At 44.9% G+C, this 21398-nt stretch overlaps 1 protein-coding gene across 3 annotated transcripts in view; it reads right to left on the bottom strand.

Annotated features, from left to right (window-relative positions):
- UBE2O (ubiquitin conjugating enzyme E2 O) overlaps positions 1–21398 on the bottom strand; it is a 63348-nt gene that overhangs the window by 13949 nt on the left and 28001 nt on the right. The window contains exons 1-9 of one of the 3 annotated variants that reach the window (XM_035893322.1): positions 14701–14735; positions 14472–14583; positions 9305–9415; positions 8297–8394; positions 6790–6853; positions 4857–5000; positions 4278–4387; positions 3302–3452; positions 1982–2499 (exon numbers count right to left, since the gene is read on the bottom strand). In XM_035893322.1, coding sequence (XP_035749215.1) covers positions 1982–2499; positions 3302–3452; positions 4278–4387; positions 4857–5000; positions 6790–6853; positions 8297–8388 — 1079 coding nt within the window. In that variant the 5' untranslated portion in view covers positions 8389–8394; positions 9305–9415; positions 14472–14583; positions 14701–14735. Of the gene's footprint in view, positions 1–1981; positions 2500–3301; positions 3453–4277; positions 4388–4856; positions 5001–6789; positions 6854–8296; positions 8395–9304; positions 9416–14471; positions 14584–14700; positions 14761–21398 lie in introns of those variants that run through there. The other 2 variants (XM_035893321.1, XM_009637822.2) reach the window with 2 other exon arrangements.

The following is a 21398-nucleotide window of genomic DNA, read 5'->3' as shown; positions in this document are numbered from 1 at the left end:
AATAGGCAGATACAACTGTTTCCCTCCAGCACTGTTTTTATAAATGTCAGAGAAATACTTTTAAGTAGAAATAATATGAAATTTCTAATAGGGCTAGCACTCAACAGCAGAAATTCTCAGAGAAGGAAATGTGTAACAGGTCAAGTGTGGCGGGTGACATGCCAACAGGGTGACATGCCAACGGATGGTTCCTTGGGGGGAGTGGGGGCATGGGCAGCTGGGGATGGGAGAGTGGAAAGGCGGGCCACCCAAGGAAATGATATGGTCCTGTTTGCAGTGCAGTTTATGCTGCTTTGCAAACAAAAAATCACTACTTGGGATTAATAAAAACCCCTGTATATCCTCACTAAAAAATAACCAGAGGTCTATGTGGTGTCTGGAGAGCTGCAGCAAGTCACTAAACGATGGTAAAGGCACTTGCTGAGTTGGTCCCCTGCAGTCAGAGATGTCCATGAGCTGACACATCAGATCTGGTGACTAACTGCAGCAAGCCCATCCACTTTGCATTTCTCAGCAGTGCTTGGCAGCACACCGACTGATGGGCTCACCAGCTTCATCTGAATAGTCAGTGAAGACCCCTCATACTGAGCTGGGACCAGATGCCACGTATGCCCTTTAAAGTATCAGCTGGGATTTCATATTCTGTGCTTACAAACCTGTATTTCTTATTTTCTGAGACATAGTCATCTCTACAAAGCATTCCAACATTGATCCCTGCATTTCTTTGTATGGAGCTGCCCAGATCAAGTGCAGGAATTGGTGTTGTCAAAGGGATTCCTCCCCACTGCCTGTATGGTGCAGAAAGCTACCAGGTTTACTAGCTAAGCTCTCCTTAGTAAAGCCTTTAGTGAGGTAGAGGCACTCAGTGGTGGGGGTGAGAAGTGAAAAGTGAACTAAGAATCAGTTCCCAGGCACTATCATGCACTCCCTTTTTTTTTTCTTTCACTTGAATACTGTGCTCTGCTCATGTTTGTGACCCTCAAATCCAATTTCTCCAAAACCCACACAGACTAATGGAATAACTCTCCTTGCATACATGCAAAGCTAAAATTCCCAAACAAAATATGAATGAGATTCCTGCCATTCTCAAACTACCGGATCCCTTGAATCCTGATAATGCCACTTTTCTGGGAGGATTCTCACATATTATCTGCACTAGTTCATTTCCGGTGCAGGATCTGGTGCAGGATCTGTACACAACTTGCCTGTCTTGCCCAGGGAAGCCAGGGCAAGACAGGCTAGCCTGCTGCCAGATGTCTTTGCACCCCTGAAAACAGTTTAAGCACTCTAAAGTTAGGCAAAAGGTAAAAGCTGCTGAGATCCAGTTTTAGCTAGAAATGGGCATGAACATGCAATCCTCCTTCCCCCAAGCTACTGAAATAAATTCCTCCAAGGCTCTGAAGGAGTGCATTTTGTTCATTAAAAACCCAGTAAGAAGCATACTGCTGGCAAAAGTTGCAGATCTCTCTCCAGAGGAGGGTAAGGATAACAGGGACCACTGCAGTATGAATGCCTGCCAGCACAGACCTCTGTGCTGATCTGGAGACAGCTCTCCAAGGATAAGCTGTCCATTCCCGCTAGCATGGTCTACCCTCAGCCTTTCTGCAGAAGTTGCCAGTGAGGTAACCAATTAGTGTCATGTTTAAGCTGTATGATCTTTATTCACCTGTCCCTTCCTCTGCGTACAGAGTCTGGCACAGCACAGATATTCTGTCGACGCCCCGAGGCGTAGCTGAGTAGAATAGCATCAGTGTCATGTCACGTGGGCCCACTTTCATCAGAAGCTGGACTGAGACCAAGCTGATTTCAACCAGGCCACTGCACAGTCATCACAAGATAATCACTTTTGGTTACTACCAAGGGGTATTCTAACCTGAGGCACACCATCATCCTCCACCCAAGATGAGGAGATGGTTTACATCTGAGAACTTTGATAAGGGATATTTTGGCAAGTATACCTGGGTTTGGAAATCCAACTCACCTGTCTCCTGGCTTAAACTCTCGTGAAATCTTGGTCTTCTTCTTCTTGTGCTTCCGCTTCAAGTTTTTGATGGAAAGAGGGATGCTCTTCTTGCGGCCAGTGCCACTGCCACTCTGGGACGAGGCAGTGGAGCTAGCAGAAGAGGTAACAGAGCTAGTGTCATCAGTGTCATCAGCTGCTTCATCATCAGCATCTTGCTCCATGGACTGAAGCCGATAGTCGGATGACCCTTCGTCTTTCAGCAGAAAGGGAGGCTGCTGCTGTCGCGCTGCTGCTCCCCCTTTCTCCTTCCCCGTTTCTTCAGGTTGCTCCTCCTTTCTCTCCCCAGGACTAGGTGCGCTGTTGGAAGAGTCATCCAGCTCACACTTTGATCCAGGCTTAAGCTCCTCTGATTTTTGGTCAGCAGCTGTGGCAGACTCTTTGTCAGGGGCTTCACTGGTACCCTGAGACTCTGGGGAGCATGACATGATCTTCACTATCTGCTTCTTCAGCAGCCGCCTCACCTGGAGAAAGCAGACCTGGATCAGACAACACACCTGTACACTCAGCAAGTTCCAGCCATGGTTAGCTTTGTACACAGTGGAAAACAGCACCCCACAGGCCTCTGCACATTTCACCTGCACCAGAGTATTCTGCAAACCAGCATCTCACCGTTGCTCTACCCGGGAGCAAATATCAGCCAGTTCCTGGGAGGCACTGGGCTAGTCCAAGGAAAATGAGTTTTGCTCTTTAAGGCTATTTTAAGCACGTTCTAAACTTTTTGTTATGGAAAGTCACAAGAGGCTGCAGAAGTTAATCTATGTAACAGACACAGCTGCACAGGGAGGTCACCATCCACACTGCTGATATCCTGTTATTCTAGGAACACCACTGCTCTACAGGCAGCATGTAGAAACCATAGCATGACTCATTTGGCCTAGGAAGCAAAGACTTCTTTCTTGTCTCATTCTAGCAAGGATTTAACTGAACAGTTCAGCTCCATAACAAACCTGAGGTCATGCTAATGAAAACGACACATGTAACAGTCCCAGCTGTCACAGCACACCAGCTCTGACACAGCCTGACCCCTGCAAGGTGACACTTCTATGTTCAATGTCCTGTTCATGTTCTCCCGTGGCATTAGCTGCATGCTTCACCCAGTGCAGCGAGACTGCTGTACAAGGTGACTTCGCTGCTGGCAACAACAAGCCATTACTCTTTACAACCACTTCAGGAGTCACATTTCAGACCACATGACTACCAGGAAGATTTCGGCTTTAAAAGCCGCAGCAACCAGAAATGCTTAGAGAAGTCAATGCCTCCCTCGACCGCTCAACTCACCTTTTTGGCAACTGATCCTTCACCCAGGACACAGTTCCTCTCAGGGCATTCACAGGTGATTTTGGCAGGTTCCACTTTGTCTGGGAACACATAGAGGCATCTTTCCCCAAGCTGCCTTTGGGCATGGTCAAAGCACCCCAGACGCTTTACCCTGGTAGAACAGGAAGACAGCCATGAGCAAAGTGCAAAAGCAGTAACAAAACTTAGCAGCAACCAGGGCCTTCACAAGGCTGGCATGACCTCATGCCAACAGCACTTTGAGGGTGGCAGAAGCCCATGTTACACCAAATCTTTTCCAGACACACAATTCTAATGGAGGAGTGGGAAATCTCACCAGGGACTGGGTGGGGATATAAAGGGTTTGGACATCAGTCACTCAGCTCCCTTTCGCTCCCCCTCCCAGAAACAGCTGCCAAGTGACATTTGAAGCTGCCATTGGGTTTTTTTTTTTCCTGTCATCCCAGAGCTCCTCTCCTCCAGCTTCCTTATGAGCTCCAGGCAGGAACTACGCTGCACTGTGTTACTACTCATCTGACTTTTCTTTCTGAGTTTTGTCCAGCCCGTTTTTGCAGCTGAAGCCTGCAGAGGGCACCAGATGCTCCCTCAGCACCAGCCTGGGTCCAGAGCAGGACACCATAGCTGCTTACTGCACAGACGCAGTTGAAAGATGCAGCCTGCTCCAGACAAGTGGAAGGACAAGGAAAGAAGTGAGCTGTTGCCAAACACCACTTTCCTCTGTGCATTTGTCAGCTGGAGAGTACTGGTGGGATGCTAGCCCCTGTATTGCTAACTCAAGTGTCTGCTAAACTAATTTGGAAGCTACTCTCTCACACTTTTGGAGCTCTGAAATATATAAGGCACACAGCAAGGAGAAAAACCTACTGGAAACAGCAGGACTGTCTCATCATTTGGTAGGCACGTCACCCACAGTCTGTGCAGGCACTGGGAGAGAAAAGAGGTTTTCAACTGATCTCACCTGGACAAGTTCTCCTGGCTGATTATGGAGGGAGGAGGGCTCACACTGTCAGTGCCTCCAGGACAGAAGCTTTTAGTGATCCAAGTAACCTTTAGTTCTACCACCTGTACCTACAATGTAGAGAGAGAGGAAGCAATTTAATTTTTCAGAAGCTTTCCTAGACCAGCTGTAGTACATACAAATCAGCAGTCCAACATCACAAAGAGACATGCTAATGGGCTTGGAGCCGCTCCTTCTTTCAGCAAAGAGTCAGCAACATTTCTCCCTTTTTGAATAACATGCAACATTAAGTTTCAATAGAAGAGGTGCTTCTACTACCCTAATGATCAGCAGTACTGGCCTCTAAGTATATTGGCACACAATCACCTTACAGGGTGCTGGCACGGACCCTTGGGAGTAAAAGCCAAGCCACACTCAAAGTCCTGTCAGTCCACAATGAGGAATTTGTCACCCAGAAGAACAGAGACACAGTGCATTTGCTCTTGGAAGGTAACCATGGCAAGCTGACTCTGCTCCAAAACGCCAGCCAGGGACCATTCCATGCAGAAGGTGGCCGTGTGTCAGCTTGTCCATCCTTACCTCTTCTACCACCACTCTGAACTTGCTCTTTGTGCTCAGAACAGGCTTCACACCCGAGAGCCACTGCACACTGGAGAAGACTTTAGAAGGCCCGATGAGTACTTGTCCAGGATAAAAGCCATATGAATCATCAAAGAAGAGACCCTGTGGGGGAAAGGGAGGGGAAAAAACCAGTATAAAGGACTCTTGCTCTTAAGATTTAAGATTCCAGCATTTCTCTTCTCTCATTCATGATCAGTAAGATTAACCATAAAGGAAAAGTCTGCAAGTTGCCCATCTCTTCGAGCTCATTCCTCTCCTGAAGTCAGCCCAGCAGTTCCTATAGCAACCCGCTCTATCACACATCAGTATGGGACTATGACTCAGTAGGGGAGAAGCAAAGGTACTTGGAGGAAACAAAAGATGTGGATTTCCACACAAATGTTTTCAATAAGGAGGTAGCCAAGGTGGGCTGAGTCCTGGACAAGGACACCCACCTCTTTTCCATGCTCTAATTCAAGCTCCTACAGCTTTCAGAGCCAAAGGATGCCTGCCTTCACTCCTCTGCTTGTCAAATTAAGTTTGTAAGTATTACTCCTGTCTGAAGTGGATTAGTTAAATATGACAGTTCTTTGAAAACAAAACAGGATGGCAAACACAACAATTACTGTCCTAAAGCTCTTTCCCACTGCTATTTAGAGTGACTTGATGAGCTGAAGATTCAGAACGTGGGGGCGGACAGTGCAGTTCAGGGTAAATAAAATACTGAGCACAAAATCATATCAAGTCTTGTAATTTGTCAGAAAGGATGAGCAATGCGACAAGATCTAAGTCAGGTAAGTATCTAATGCACTGCAATTCTGAGTACAGGATCAAGAGTAACGCTGGAGACAACTCATGTTTCAGACCAAACCGCAAGTCTCCAGAGGACTATGTACACTTTAAAGGCAGCCTGACTCAAAACAAGGCATCTCAAAATTGGGTACGCAGAAGCTGGATGCTGCTACAGCATCCATTTAGCAAGTGGAAACATACTGCACAACCCAAAGTAGCACAGACTAAGATACTGGAGAACATCTAGCAACAGACCACACCTTTTCTGTACAGAACAAGAAAACCAGAGCAGTACATCCTATTAAACTGATATTCCATTTACTCTTTGAGAAACAGGCATCAGATTTTAACAGAAGTACAGTTTTAGATCAAAGGGACTGGGAAAGCTGGGAAGGATAAAGGCTGACTGCATTGCTAGTTCCTAAGAATTACACGCCATTCTCAGTCAACTCCCAATACTGCTGCCAGGAGCGCAGCAAGGCCCTACTGATGCTGTTTGGAAGAACAAGCAAGCTGTCGTCAGCCTTTGAAGGTGAGAGGTTAGATCCCATCATCACACAGGGAACTATGTTTTACCCAAAAGCTAGAAAAACCTTCCCCACCACGTGATCTGGAAAATGCCATTACAGTGGCAGGTCTCCATTCAGAGAATGTGATGGATTACAATAGCAAGGGACAGTATTTTACATGATCTGGAACCATGCTTCTAGCAGAACACCTTTTAAACAATACACCCTTTTCCAGAAGGGAAACAATTTTGAAAGCATTAAATGGAGTAAGAACCTTTTCAAGCATGTACAGATATAATGAGCAGACAGTGAACTGCCTTGACATCAGCCATCTGACTGCATGTTATGCAAGTTGTTTGCAAAGAAAGCAGTTGGATATACAAATTGTAATACCTCCTTCAAAACCTGCTCATTACTAACACTACCTTTAAGCTACATCCTGTTACACTTACTTCAAGTGAAGATCTAGTGAAGTGTTTTTCAGCTGTAATGCATCATTTAATTTTTAGGATTAATAAGTGCCTATGATTTTGCCTTCCCCCTCCTTCCTGCACGAAAAGCTTACAAGATGAAGTTGATTAAAAAGACTCTCAGGAGAACCAGAAGCTCACCGAGTCACTGACGTGAGGACAAACATCATATAGCTTGGCTCCATCTTCTGTGCTCATAGAACACCTGGAAAACAGACAAGAGATACGGCTGCACTTCCAGAGCCATCCATCTCAAAAGCAAACAGCATCAAATAACTGACACTGCCTGAGCAGGTCTGTCCATAGACCCAGCGGTACATCGCTGAGCCTTTACAGTCCACACCTGGTATTTAAAGGTTCGCTTCAGCATGTAAAAAAAAAGAACTAATATGCAGTGTGCCGGACAAGATTTGTCTGCTGCAAAGTCCCATTTCTTATTCACACGGACACTGGAACCTAAAGGCAATTTGGGTATATTTGCTTCAGTAATAGCTTTATTTCCAGAGTGAGTTCTGGTGAGATTTCAAATGATTCATTAGGAAGAAATTTTGAAAACAGTTACCTCATTTTACATAGCTATGCACAAGCTGGTAACAGAAACCAAGCAAGGTTTTAAGTTGCATCAGTAACTGCAGGCAATACAGAGAAGTGTAGCTATTTTTCACTCTCAGTTTAACATACACGCAAGAGCCTTTCAGCCTGCATTAACTGAAAGCTAAAACAATCAAAATCACAGACACATCCACCAGTCATCTGTTATAGCTCTTGAATTACTCACTTCTCTTAGAAAGACTCAGAGCTGGCAGCGGGGTTCTAGGTTTGCTTTTTTTTTTTTTTTAAAACATCAATGTCAACACTCAATTTACAAGACAGATGGGTTATCCCCCAGCTGCCAGGCCCATAAGCCTCTTGGCCCTCCACTGATTCCTTCCTTCTTAATAAAAAAGTTTGTTGGACAAGACAGGCCTCAGTAAGAGTGAACGTAGCGAGTTCAGATGGTTTTTAGTTCTCAAGTAATTGTTCAATGTGCACAAGGAATAGAATTCAGATCCTTCTGCTGGCTTTGCAGAACTACAGAATAAGTTAACCAGGTATTTCTTTCAATATCTCTGGTTAAATCTCTTGAGAGACAACTTTAGATTATGTCTTCATTGAAAAAACATTCCTAATACAGTTGCAATTAACAGTGATAATAAAGCAAAGCTGTTCAGTCTTGGGCTGCTTTTTCATCTTTGATGAAAGCCACTAGCCTGCAGGTTTCTACACTTTTTTTTTTTAATATTTTTTGTCAGTAAGAATCCTCCCTCCCTGCATCTCAGTAAAGATATGCACTCCTACTGAGATGGGTTGCATATGCCAGACTATCTTAAACAGTCACTTTTCTGGGGGAGAAGTGCAGCTTAAAAATCAACATACTTTAGTTCTGAAGGACTGATCTGCTGGGATTGAAAAAAAAATTGTCACCTTTCAGACAACAGCTTTTCCAGAGGGTGACCAATGAAAGATGTATGCTTACTCTACTTCTGAAGATAATGCAAGCAGATGATTTATCAGTACACAGATGAGAAGCCCAGCCTGTTTCTAGTTCTCCCAAAAAAGATCAGGATCATGAAACCCAAGGGGGACAGTCTGCAACAGAAAGAAGTACCTGGCTCCATTGGAAAGCTTGAGGATGACTTGGTTCTTCAAATCATAGACCTTGCCCAGCCAGCAGTCATAAGCTATGTAGTCACCATACATGAAAGGCTACAAAGAAAACAGGAAACAAACCTTATAAACATTGACCCTTGTACTTTGAGAACTCAAGTCCGTCCCCAAACAATGCAGACTAGATAGCAATCTCAAAGGGATTTATGACAGCAACAGCAGATCTTGCTGTAAACCGAAATAAATGTACATTGAAGAGTTTGCTTGACAGCACACAGCCTGGATTCTCCAGTTAAACAGCTTGGGGTTTCTGGGATACTTCCCTCAGATCTTAAACTTGCTAAGTCACACTTGCCTTCAGCCAATATTAACAATTAATTTTTATTACTGAGACTAATATTCCATCCCAAGCAGAGAAGCCTGTATCCCACTGCCTTTCCACAAGCTGTTTCTTGAGAGAGTTGTGACACTCCTGCTCTTCACTCCCAAATTATCTTTTTCTCAGAGGAGAAAAGATTATGAAATCCTACCCCACCTGGTCTCTGGAAATCACCCACCCTCTCAAGAGGGAGAACCAGGTACATTTCAGACTGTTCCAGCTCAACAGACACATACTCAACTCCTTTCAGCATTTTAATAGCCTGTTTAAACAATAACAACACTGCAGCTCAGCAGCTCTGTGCCACTGCCATGGGGCTGCCCCAATCAGGTCATCACACCAGCCCATCTCAGTGCAGAATTTCTCACACCATTTAATATCAACCTAGCCCTCCAAGTCAATTTGGTCTTAAGTGATGTGACCAGAAACACAGAACAGATGGGGAGATGAGGCGATGCTGCATCATCTTCTTCTAGGGAGGATGCTTTCAGTAAGTTTAAAATAAAACCAAGCCGCAGATGCATCTTGCACAATATGGATGCCTCCCTTGCATGTGTTACTTGGAATACAGCAGCATCCCTCCAACCCACCAAGCCCTGGCTCCCACATGTATTTTGGCTCTGTTCTCACCCAGATATGTTGCAGGTCTTTGCTGTTGACAGGGTAGAGGATGCAGTTGGTTCCTACCAGCTTCACAGCACACTCTATGTTGACATCAATTACAGTCCCACACTGGCTGTCCTGAAAACACAAAAGAGAAAAACAGTTTATCACCTAGGGAAGGTCCTACATCCACATGTACGTGCTCTGGTACAGATGGGAACTGCAGAGACAAGTCTCAAGAGTAAACCCACCTCGTACCCTTCAGGCCCTCATTCTGAAGGGGCATTGCACATGACCCTGAGACGACTCAGAAGGTGAGATCACTATTAGAGACCTCCAATGTTTTCTTCCCAGTTAAAACTTGCAATGGCTGCTAACGCAGCAGCCCAGAGACTCCTGCATCTGGTCAAATAAGACCATGCTATGTCAGGTGATTGTCATTTACTTGCTCTAAAATCTGCCTGGTTCCTTGGTCTATCCAACTGAGCAGATCTCTGCAACTCCATAGTACCATCCTGTAGGTACTGCCCTGAGCCAGCAAAGGCAGGGGTAGATCAACCACCCCAGCACACAAGGGAAAACCTTTAAAGCTCTCTGATTTCTCATGTAAAGCTTGATTTTGCAGGACAATATAAATGGCCTTCAGTTGCTGCCATACAAAAAAAAAAAATCTGGCACCTTTCATCAGATTTCAAGGTTTCAAGCCAGATAATTTCCAGTTGGTCCAATTACAAGATGGTTGTCGTTATCTCCCTCACTTTTTAGCAAAGTTTTAATCTTTTTTGTCCCCAAGAAAATAATGCATGCTGTCAAGAGCCTTCTGGGGATAGTTTGGCAGGGAGCACACAATATGCATGTTGCTTACACATATGGCGGAGGCCTGCAAGGAAGGGCTGCTAACCCAAACACTGTCAAATGCGGCAGCTGCCCTGGCCTCCTGACAGCTGGAACAATCGATACTCTTATTTATTAAAGACCACAAGTCCATTATAAAAGCTGACTGAGGGCCAGCATGACAAATGCCCTGGTATCAGCAACTTCTGAAGCTGTCCTGATCTCAAACATCAAGGTCTCTGCTCCAGGAGGACTTGAGCATAACACTCGAAGGGCTTATACCCTGTGAGAAGGGGATTTGTTTGCTCAGCCCACTTACAAACACACTGTTCTTTTGACCACATTAAGTCTTTATTCAAGGCTTTTAACTCAGAGCCCTGGGCCGCCCTTTGGGAGTTCAGGAGTTTGCTTGTGCTCAACTCATCCAGTATCATCTCGGGGACCGGTATGTAAAGCAAAGACACCCTGCAGACACCTGCAGTCCAGGATAATTCCTGAAGATTGCTCAGCCCATGTGGCTGGCTTGCTTTCCACCTGCCTGCTACAAATCCTCTTTCTCACATCACACAAACCCTCTGCTCCTCAGCCCCCCAGCTCCAGCGGAGGCGTTGATGAGGGGAGCGGGTCCTGCCCCACACATCGCCTGTGCATAGTTGTGCCAGCATGGCCAGGAGGGCTGGGAGAGCCAGGCTGGCAGAGCCCAAGGCAGTGGGCCTCCAGCTGCTCCACATATCAGTCCCATTTCTTTTAGAAAGGCTGGGAAGCAAAGGGAACCTTCCCCAGCTATAGCTCCATCATGACAGACGGCAGCTAAGCCTAACGTAGCTTGCAGCCTTGCACAGGCTGCCAGTAAAGAGCCCAGCAGAGCTGTACCGTAACTCTCACCTGAAAAGGGTTTGCCAGAACTACACCAGTTTCACAACTGCTACTGCCAGCACAATTCGAGCTGTAGGATGAACAAGGCCTGCTCAGAATTGGCACCTGCTCAGCTGAAACCCACAGCTTCTGAAGGCCAGAGCACAGCCACCTACCCTGCTTTTCCTCCAGATTAAGCTAAATTAAGCATGCCCAGTCCATCCTCTGCCCATGCTTTGCAGTTCAGGCCCTGTGTTTTACATTTCTTAGTAGTCAGAACCAAAAAAAACCTCAAGAAACAAATCCCTTGCCCTACACTGCGCACTTCAGAATTAATTTTTCCTTTATCAGCAGCCAAGGTGACAGCAGCTCTGAGATGTGATGCAATCAAACACCTGCAGTTTCTGTGCATCATCTTGTCTCTGGGCCTAAACACCCTCTTTTATTGATGGTAAAGGATAACACGTAGCAACACCAGGCCTGGGGTGACTGATGGACACCAATACCCTCTGCCCATTCTCTAAGTGACAGTTTCCCCATGGAGAGGGTGCCTGCACACCCTACAAGCCTGTCTCCCACTAATGCAGTCAGATGCCACTAGTCATGCACAAGGGCAGCGGATTTCATAGAATCATAGAATGTTTTGGGTTGGAAGGGACCCCTAGAGGTAATCTAGTCCAAGCCCCCTGCAGTGAGCAGGGACACCGCTAACTAGATCAGGTTTAGTTCAGCTGGTTTCTCCTTCCAGTTGCCAAGATGCTGTGGATAAGAAAGCAGAGATCAATGTTGTAAGCAGCCCCAGAAGCTACAGGGCTGTTGAGTCACAGGTCTCCTACCTCACCTGCCACTGAATCTTTGTTTATTATGAGTTTATTTATTTCACTGTCACATTAAACATTAGCCTGCGACAGAGGAGGCAGATTTGCAGGCTGAGGGGTTCTGCTGAATCACTCTCAGATTATAGCAACGCTCAGCAATGCAGTCCCGGAGCGAGAAGTTGCCAACTTGTCTCTTGTCCTCCAGGGCAGGTCTACAGCCGGAGCACAGCTCCCCACCAGCCTGCTCAAACACAACTGTTCCATCCCGTTCATTAGACACTCCCATTTAAGCAGGGGCCAGATGAAATGAGCTGACATTCCACTGCTCTATTACAAAAATCAATTTCTGTCAACTCCAACAGCAGAACTGGAAAAGGGGGGTGACTGATCTGTGTTGGAAGAGTTGACGGGTTCAAGCCCTACTCGCACCAGAATTAAGCGCACTCCCTAGACTTTCTTCCTGCTTCTTCTGGTACCCTGACAGCACACCATGCTGGAGATACTGAGTATTGAAGCAGTGATTGGATGGAGAAGTGACTCTTCCTTGCCCATCAGAGACAAGGCTTTAAGGCAGACCAGCAAACTCCCATCTGAGAGAAAAGCAGTTCAGCAAGCGTAGGCTGCAATCCCGCATCTTCCACCTCCCATCCTTCTACTCTTTTTTTTTCTTCTTTCTAATAAGAGGATCTTTATGCCACCCTCTTACTGCTTTATTTAGAAGGGACAGAATAGCCCAGCACCCTTTGAAGGAACAAAATTCAGGTGTCTGACAGATTACAGACCTACTTCTAATCTTTCCCCCAGATTAGTGTATCACCTGGAAAAATGAACTCTGCCACTTTCACCACTTCTCATCCAGCTGGATTAGACTTACAGGTCAACTGCATCCAGAGAAAGTGATCTCATTTTATGCATTACCCCCTGAAGCAGTCTTTCCCCAGATTCAGTGCTTGATGAGAAGCACATGAATTTGAGTCAGCTCTCTCCTCTTGAGGAACAGAGGATTTCAAGTCCTTCCCGCTCAAGGTTAAAAACAAGCCCTAAGAGAGTGTGGTGAATACAGAGTAAGTTCCACATTGTGCATTTGCCAGGCCAACTGGTGCAGGGCAACCATCCCACATCCTGAATTTGGCAGGCTGACACTTGCAGATTTTCTATTTTAAATGCTTTTTAAATTTTTGGAATACATCTGATTAACAAGTGAAGTTTTTCTTTGGGATAGGAGGGGTTTGTTTCATTTACCACTGACGTTTAGAATGTATTGGAGGGCAAGGTGAAGTATAAGTCATCTTCAGATTTGCTGTAACTTTTGACTAGAGGGGAGAGAAGAAATTGAGCTATACCCTCACCATTCCATCAATTAAAAAAAAGTGAAGTTATCGGCCACTAGTATAAATGATCAAGCAAAAGCCAGGGTTTAAACATGCAGACAGACAATAAAGGAGTGTGCAAAACAACTGCTGGGCAATGTATCTTCTGATACACGTGCAGCAAGCCAGAGAAGCCAATTTCTGCTCAGACGAGTATGGAAATTGCAAACAAAAGCAGCACATCCATGTTTGCCAAGAGGAGAAGAGCTTGCTGTCCTGAAAGCTTAAAATGACTGTAAGAAGCACTGGAGAACAAGCAGCTGAGAGGCAGGACTCAAAGCATCCCTCTGAACAAGGGGGATATACTACAGAGTCCAGCTGTGCCAGGTACAACAGCATGAACAGCTGATATTTCAATTTGCTAGCAGTTCTTTGTTTTGGATTGAAACGTTTTCATAAAGCTGCAGTTTCAATAAGATATGTTGACTCCAAATTTCCATTTCAAACAATAATTACATTTCTTAAGGAAATATTTTGTTTCAGCATTTTTCAAATTACCCTTCATGGTTTTTTTCCCTTTTCTTCTCTTTGGAATATTCTGTGAAAAAGGGGTGGGTTTACTTTTTTTGTAATTGACAAAAAGGCTTTATTTCAAAAACCAAAACACCCAGGTCAGGGAATGGCTTTCCCCACCCCTGCACCAGGCTGCACACCATGTGGTGCAACTGCAGCAGTTAGTGGCCAGCTGCCTGCTTCATCACAACCTTGGTAGCCACATTGCTGGAAGCAAGTCAAGAGAAGATACAGGCGTGCACATGGCAGGCCATATGGCTCGGGGTTATAGGTTAGGTGTGAGCAACAGCAAGAAATTGCCAACCCAGCCAAGCTCCTAAAGAGACCACATCTCATCCGACAATTGATCCGAACAACATTGCCAGTATTCCCTACACAAACCCCAAACCCATTCTCCAATAAGCACAAATGCTGTACAACTAGAATTGAATGACTAGGACTTAAAATAGCATCCAGGAAGAGTAAAGGTAATGATTATAGGCTGCTGATTAAGAACCACCTTGCTTTCTGCTGATCTAGCTGTGTCAGATGATTCAATGTATGTCTTGCTTCATTAGTGTTGGAATTTGCTGTATTTCTGGGAGAAATTGGACAAGATGTTGCTCACTGTAGATTGAGGGGTCTTCCCTGACAACATTTCCTCCAAATTCTCTACCACAGCACACCATGCAGCAGCAATGTCCTCTACCTCCACTCCAGCCTCCCTGTTAGGTCCGGGAGAGCAGGTCCATGCTCCCCGCATCTCAGAATGGATCGTTTAAAACTTAAAGGATGGTAAGATAGACAAGCTTCTTGTCTCATTACCTGACATCATCAGGCTCGCTTGCTCAGGATACCTTTGCAGATATGCAATAGTAGAGAGGCAGCCTTATCAGCATTTCATTTTCAAAGGATGCAGCTAGGTCTATCAAACACACTAAAAATAGAACATGCTCAAAGCATTACTGTTCAGTTCCATTCAGGCAATTTGGCAAGTCTTAGAAATCCATGCAGCAGTATCATGATCAAAAAGGGACAAATAAAAAGCACTTACGCTGGAGCTCATATGTCTGACCACATCTCGAGGGACCACAGAGCGATCTTCAAGCTTCAGCTAAGGGAAGAGAGAAACACTGGATTTAGTGACCCCAGGTGATACTTGGTCAGAAATAACACGACAAATACAAATGCACAGTAGCCTGTTCCTCCGGACTGAAGAGGTTTTCAGCAGAGGATGGTACTTCCATACACAGTTAACCCCTCGGCACATTCACAAAATCCAATTGACAGATCTGAAACACAACCACCAGGCGACCTGTCCACAACTGAGCTGTAAGTCAGCAGACACATCAAAAAGGGTGCAGGCATTCTATCTTCAAGTCTCAACTCTCCTCTTCCTCCATCCATATCACATATTTCCTACCCACATCCAGTTTATGTACTAGAAAAGACAGAAGAGGGAGGAAGAAGAGCCATCACACCACACTTCGGTGTCTATGTTACCCACTTTTTACCCAAGATACCCCAAATATCTGTGGAAATCCTGTTTGGCTGGAACATTTTAAGCAAGGTACTGTGCAGTGAGAAGTCTTAGTTGGCAGGGGAACTGGTGCTAAATTCGCTGCAGCAAGCATTTGCCTTGGAAAAAAAAAAAAGGAAAAGAAATGGCTGTTGCTGTACTCAGTAGCCCCCAGGTCCATGCAGGCAACACAAAACGTGGATAAAAGCATGGATAAAGCCAAAGCACTACTCATACTCCAGCTCCTGCTAAAGCACTTGCTGGCAAAGAGCTAGTGCTGGCAACAAAAGATGTGGCTGGACCATCTTTACATATTCTACATTGGTTCATGCAGAGTTGTGGGTACCAGGAGTCATTACTGGTAAGGGGAGGTATCACTTGACAAACCTCCAGTGACTACTGGCCAATTAACCAAGGTGATGTCCTTCCGAAAGCAGTCCTTTGTCAAGCTATTTCAGTCATCTGAAGACTACTTGCAGGCTATTTCATTAAGCATTATCAGCAAGCTCAAAACTACAAAATGCAGTTGCCATCAAATACACTAAAACGCTACAGCAGGAGGGATAACATCCTAAGCATGCTAACAGGAGAGGCCACAAGACTGAACTCCAATTTCAGGCTTGCTCAGCCTCACAGTAACTCAGTTCAGATTTCCTTCTGCTGAACAGGGAGAAGTCTCATCTGTGTTTCAGTGGTCAAGAACATATTTGCATTGGCACATCATTCTGAGCCCTGCAAATGCACTAACTACACAGCACGCCTTTTGGGAAGCACCATGTGAATGCAGTACCAGGGGCAGAGCCTCCTTCACATCTCGCTTTCAGAATCTCTCGCCACTACTGTCGCATTTGTTGCTTTTCCTTGTTGATCCCCAGCCCGAAATCCACTGTGCTTTGTCAGCGTTTCATCCTAACCCACAGCCTGGCTTACAGCCTGCTTTACTAAATTAGACATAAATCTATAATCCAAGGACAGGATCCGGAATCAAATCAAAGTACCTGAGTATTTATTGCTTTCTTGATTGCGTGTTTCAGTAAGAGAGGAAGAGAGCCAGCCAGCTAGGCTTTTAGACCCAACTTCTGGAGTCAGAATACCACCGGCGTGGGAAACCTGAAGCCTTCCACAGCCCATTTCCAGATTGTGGAAGGGTTTTCATTGCCTCCCACATCCCACCAGGGTATATAGATAGGCATCAATTTTTATACAGCTTTCTAAAATTATTTGTTAAAATAAGTACCATGTAGATAGCCTCTTCACACACAGAAGCAGGCAGCAACATTCACATTCCAGTAAGTACTCACGCGTGAGCAGCAGTTTGGGTATTTTAACTGGAGCTCTCTTGCTGCAGAGCTCCTAGTGTGTAATGATACTTTCATTTCAACATGCATTAGGGCAATTTAATCTCTGACACGTGGTGTTTAAATTGATGCACTATGTTTCAACATATCACTGAGCCATACCTCTCTGTTCTGTATGAAATAGTATTTGAAGAACCCAGACTGACAAGATGATCCGATGCTACCTGGCAGCAGCAATATTTGTGTGTTAGTCAAACTCTGGTAAATCAAAGTTGTAAATGAGTAGCTTTCCCATTTTGTGATCCTTCCTGAAGGATATGATCACACAAATTCTTCCCAACGCAAGGCATAAAACTTTGTCTGCAAGGGAACTACATTTAACCTCTTTTCAGATCCCTTGATTTTTAAAGGCAGCACAAAACTATTTTCAGCTTCATGTACCAGACCCACCTGCCTCAGTTGCTAGGATAAGCAAGCCAAGTAGTAGGCAGAATACCAGCATCAACAATAAATACTTAGTAGGTCTCTCATCACACAAAAGGCTGTCAAAACCCAGAAGAAACCCAACCAGAGAAAACCGGAATGGCTGTTGATGAACACATGACAGTTCAGTCATTCCTCCTCTTGCCTGTTATACTCAGAGCGATGGGATCACCCGCCGAAGGTTAGCCCCCTCACTCAGCAGTGAGGGAACTCAATATTGGAGAAGCACTTTTAAAATAGGTACTTATAGCTCAGTTGCTATATTTACCCCTACGAAAGCCAGTATTAACATGAGCAGTTTTATATTCTAGCCATGCGCCTTGATAATAGCCCTAAGAATGAGAAATACTGGTTTCCCAGAGATGCTCTCAGCTAGCCCTGCACACCAAGCTGGGCTCATCACCCTCCAAACACCTCAAATGCAAGGCATGTTTTGTGTTGCCCTTGAAAAAAATATTCACACTTATGTGTGTTAAACAAGGCAAACCAAAGACCCTCATCACTGCACACACATTTAACCCAGGCAACACGGGACAACCACCACACACCCACTAGGAGTAGTCAGGTTGGTTAGTGTACCAACTGCAAAAATAAGAGGCAGAATAGTTCTGGCACCCATTTATTTCCTCTGCTGCTCAGATGTTGCTTTGGTGCTCAGCACTGAATCAATGCCTGAGCTCCACAGCAGATCTACTAGTCAAAAAGCACCAGCTGCAACTCTGAAAACATCTGATACTTCACCAGGTCTGATGATGCTCTCATACCAATGCAGCAGGAGGGATACAGAAATTTTGATTTTTGCATAGAGAACAAACACCACCAGGAGCCTGTTCCCCTTCTCAGCTGAGTCACCTCACCTCAGGTGAAATAAGGTAGCCATCACAGCTGTAGCCTGAAACTGGGTAGACTAGGAGAAAAGGACAGACATTTCTGCCTAGCTGCTGAACATTAACTTATTAAGCCTTGGTAGCTTATTGCTTCAAACCATTTGTTCAATTTCTTATCACAAATGAACTTGTAATTTGAAGCAAAACCTTTGTAGTTTTGGGGTTTTTTTAATTAACTGCAGAGGTTGGGAGAAATACCTGTGGCAGCAAACTGGATCCTTGCCTTAGCAAACAATTCAGCAGTTAGGTGTAGGCATCCTTGGGCAGGGGTGGGTTAAACTCACATCAGAACTCTCTGGGTTTAACCCCTCAACTCCATAAAACAAATGGGAGACATAGGGCCAGTTTTCCTCTGCAACAGCCATATTCTGATAAGACATCAAAAGCAGAGTAATTTATTTTGATGGCTTAGGCTAGCCACCAGTGCCAAGTACTGTGGCAGGTAAGTAAGTCGCAATTGCTTCCAAAGTTTAGTGACAAATAATAGAGAAGTTGCTGAGATTGCTATGGGGACAACTAGCTCTGGTTGATGTGTATCCTCCAAACAAACCCAGCACTGGAAGTACTCAGTAGCAGCATAAATCCCTGGTCACTAATATTTAACAGCAGAACTTAAATTCACTATTAGCTGCTCAGATTTGCTTGCAACATCACTGGTACGCAACAGTGGGTAAACCCACCTCTACACAGCCTCCAGTTACCTGTGTCACCCCCCTCCCCAATGTTTTATCCAACAAAAGGGAAAAGATAACACATACATGCTTACTGCCAGCACATCTCCTCCTTGCCTATTCCCATACAGTATCTTCTGCACAGGGCAGGAGGCTTGATATTTTACTTTAAGAGAAATAAAAGAAGGTAATTCTGCCTGCAAATAGCAGCATTTTGTTTTGCTGCCGCCACACTTGCCTCCAAGTGGGCAATGTTGTCACAGGAGATAATCATGAACAAACTATCCCCTGCTCTGAACAGCCCAAGAACAGAAACTGGGGAACAAGCTTAAACACAGAAGGGAACCACAGTTTTAAAGGCTGAATGCATCTACATGCAATCATTAGTTTTCAGCCAGCACACACCTTTCCAACAGGCTCCCTTGCAAGCTTTCAGAAGAGCTGACTACTCAGTGGACCTTGCTGGTTCAACCCACGCTTGGATGCCAGGAGACCTGGTCACTGACTCATCGTTGCCCAAGGCTGAACTTCAGATCACAGTTCCTTGATCTTCAACACGTGGGCTTGGGAACACACCTTTCACCTGGCATCAGCCATGGTTTTACAACTGCATTTCTGCTCAGCTACCCAGCGATATGGAGGTCACTCTGGCTATGGAAGATGGCACCCAATCCAGCATAAAGCTGGCCAATACCAACTTAAACTGTTAAAAGTTCATGCTTGGTCAGTGCTGCCTCATAACTGAGATGTCTGATGAATGAAGAATAAGATTTGCTTGAGGGTGCTAGTGCGATCCCACAGCCTCTACCTCCAACATGATCCCTGCAGTGAGGAGAACATCAGTTTCTATTCCAGATGCTTTCCTGGTTTTATCATCCAAAACAAGAGCCCTAGGAATAAGCACATAAGGATAGAGGAGAAAAAGCAGCATGCACACACCCTCCCCTTCCCATAAAAATGGGTATACAAGGCACTGCAAAAAAAAAAAAAATATGGAGGAGAGCAGAATGCTGGAGACTAAACTCTACATGTTTGCCTAAACTGCTATATGATGGTTGAGATGTTTATCCAACTAAGAGTCAGAAGGGAGCTATCTATTATGAAAGTCACTTCTGCCATTTGAGTTAAGCAAGGACTTGGCTAGCAGTGGTCACCACCACAACGGCAGGGGAGCCAGGCCTTGACCTGCACAGACCTGCTACCACTACACATTCTGGACTATTTCTCCATCCTCACATGTCCTAGCACTTTCCTCATATCTTGTGTACTGATGTCATTTAAACCACTGTTCCTAGGCTCTCCTCCTACATTTGCAAACAAAAAAGTAAAATAAAAAATTATTTGCAATTTTATAAAGCCTATCTTATAATAAGGACAGTGAGTTCTCTCAGTGGGACTAAAAGTGTGAGGGGAAAAATAAACAAAGCCTTTTGGATCTATTGCCATTCTACAGTCTCCTTTTTAGTCAAGCCAAGGTATTATATGCAGAAAACACGCCACACTTTTGTCTTTTCCTTTCTGTGCCAATGGACAAATGTCATGATGGAGGAGAGGTGAACTAGAGATCTGATTTCTGTCCAAGTTTAATAGTTAGCATTTTAGTCTCACATATATCAAGTTTTTTTTTAACTATGCTGGAGAATGCTCCTGGCAAGTCAACTGGCTGAATCTGTTCTGGAGTTATGAATTAATCCCTGCCCTGGGACATCCCTCCAGGTCACCAACTCCGACTGCCAGTGTCCTACAATCCCCACATTAGTATTTTTGTTTTGAAGGGACAGCACCCATGTGTTAGCTTGGAAGTTGTCATGGAAACTTGTAGCATCGGTGCTCAGAGGAAAAAGAAAAACCACAGGTTAAGAGCAAACCATAAGGAAAACGGTTTACTGCAGCAACAGGTAAGAAGGCACTGCAGAGCTCTGCAAAGCCTACAACACACTCAAAGGATGCTCCAAAACCAATTAAAACTAAATTGAAGTGTGCAATGCTGTGAAAAGATATAATCTTGCTTCATTCAGCTGACAGACAGGCTCCTCATAGGTCTTTCTAATGCCCTGACCTCTCAGCACCTAAAGTCCACATGAAGCAGGACATGGGGTACCATATTTCCATGCCTGGTTTCCAAACCTGAAAGCTATTAGGTCCTTTTCTCTAAAGGTGAAGCCATGATTCAGAAACCTACACCAGATAGCACTGGTTTGTGACTGGGACTACTGCAGGGCTCTTACTGGAGGTTAAGGGGAAACTTCCTTACTATGTGAAGCAGCTCCTGGTACAGCACCAGCTCTAGTCCTGGACACCAAGAGAAGACAAAATGGTGCCGACTGATGCTACGGCTGGCTGTAACCTGGAGCAGCTCAGCAGGGCTCAGGGGTGGCTGTGGGACAGGTGTTGGAGGAGGTGGGACAGGCAGGAGCACAGCTGGCAGCAGGCTTGGCAGCAGCCAGCCCACATCAGGGTCCCCTGATTTTTTTGATTTTTTTTTTTTTTTTTAAACTCTGAGGTCTGATTACACACCCAAATTCACTTCAGCTAAAACAGCAGTGTAGCAATCATCTCAACGCAAGCTGTTTTAATTTAAATCCAAATGAGGTGTTTAAAATAGCAAGTCAGCTGCCCAAATACAGCATGGATACACAGAGTTAGATGACAAAGGTTCAGAAATTCAAAGACCCAGAAGATCTGAAGCCAAGATATTTTTAATATCATTTCAGCATCAACACATTACCAGTGGCATCATATACTACTCAGGAAAATATGTTCCGCGTACAAAGTTCATTTCCCTTGAAAGACTTCTGTTACTTTGATCATATTGCATTGCACATGAGCAGTCTAAAAAGCAGGAGGAGAGAGGATAAAGCAGCAAGAGCAGCGAATCCCATGGAAGCTCAGAT

The sequence above is a fragment of the Egretta garzetta genome, unplaced genomic scaffold, assembly GCF_000687185.1.
Source record: "Egretta garzetta isolate BGI_Z169 unplaced genomic scaffold, ASM68718v1 scaffold34, whole genome shotgun sequence".
Lineage (NCBI taxonomy): Eukaryota > Metazoa > Chordata > Aves > Pelecaniformes > Ardeidae > Egretta > Egretta garzetta.
The sequence above is the reverse complement of the archived record's forward strand: the minus strand, read 5'-3'. Positions and strand labels throughout refer to the sequence as shown.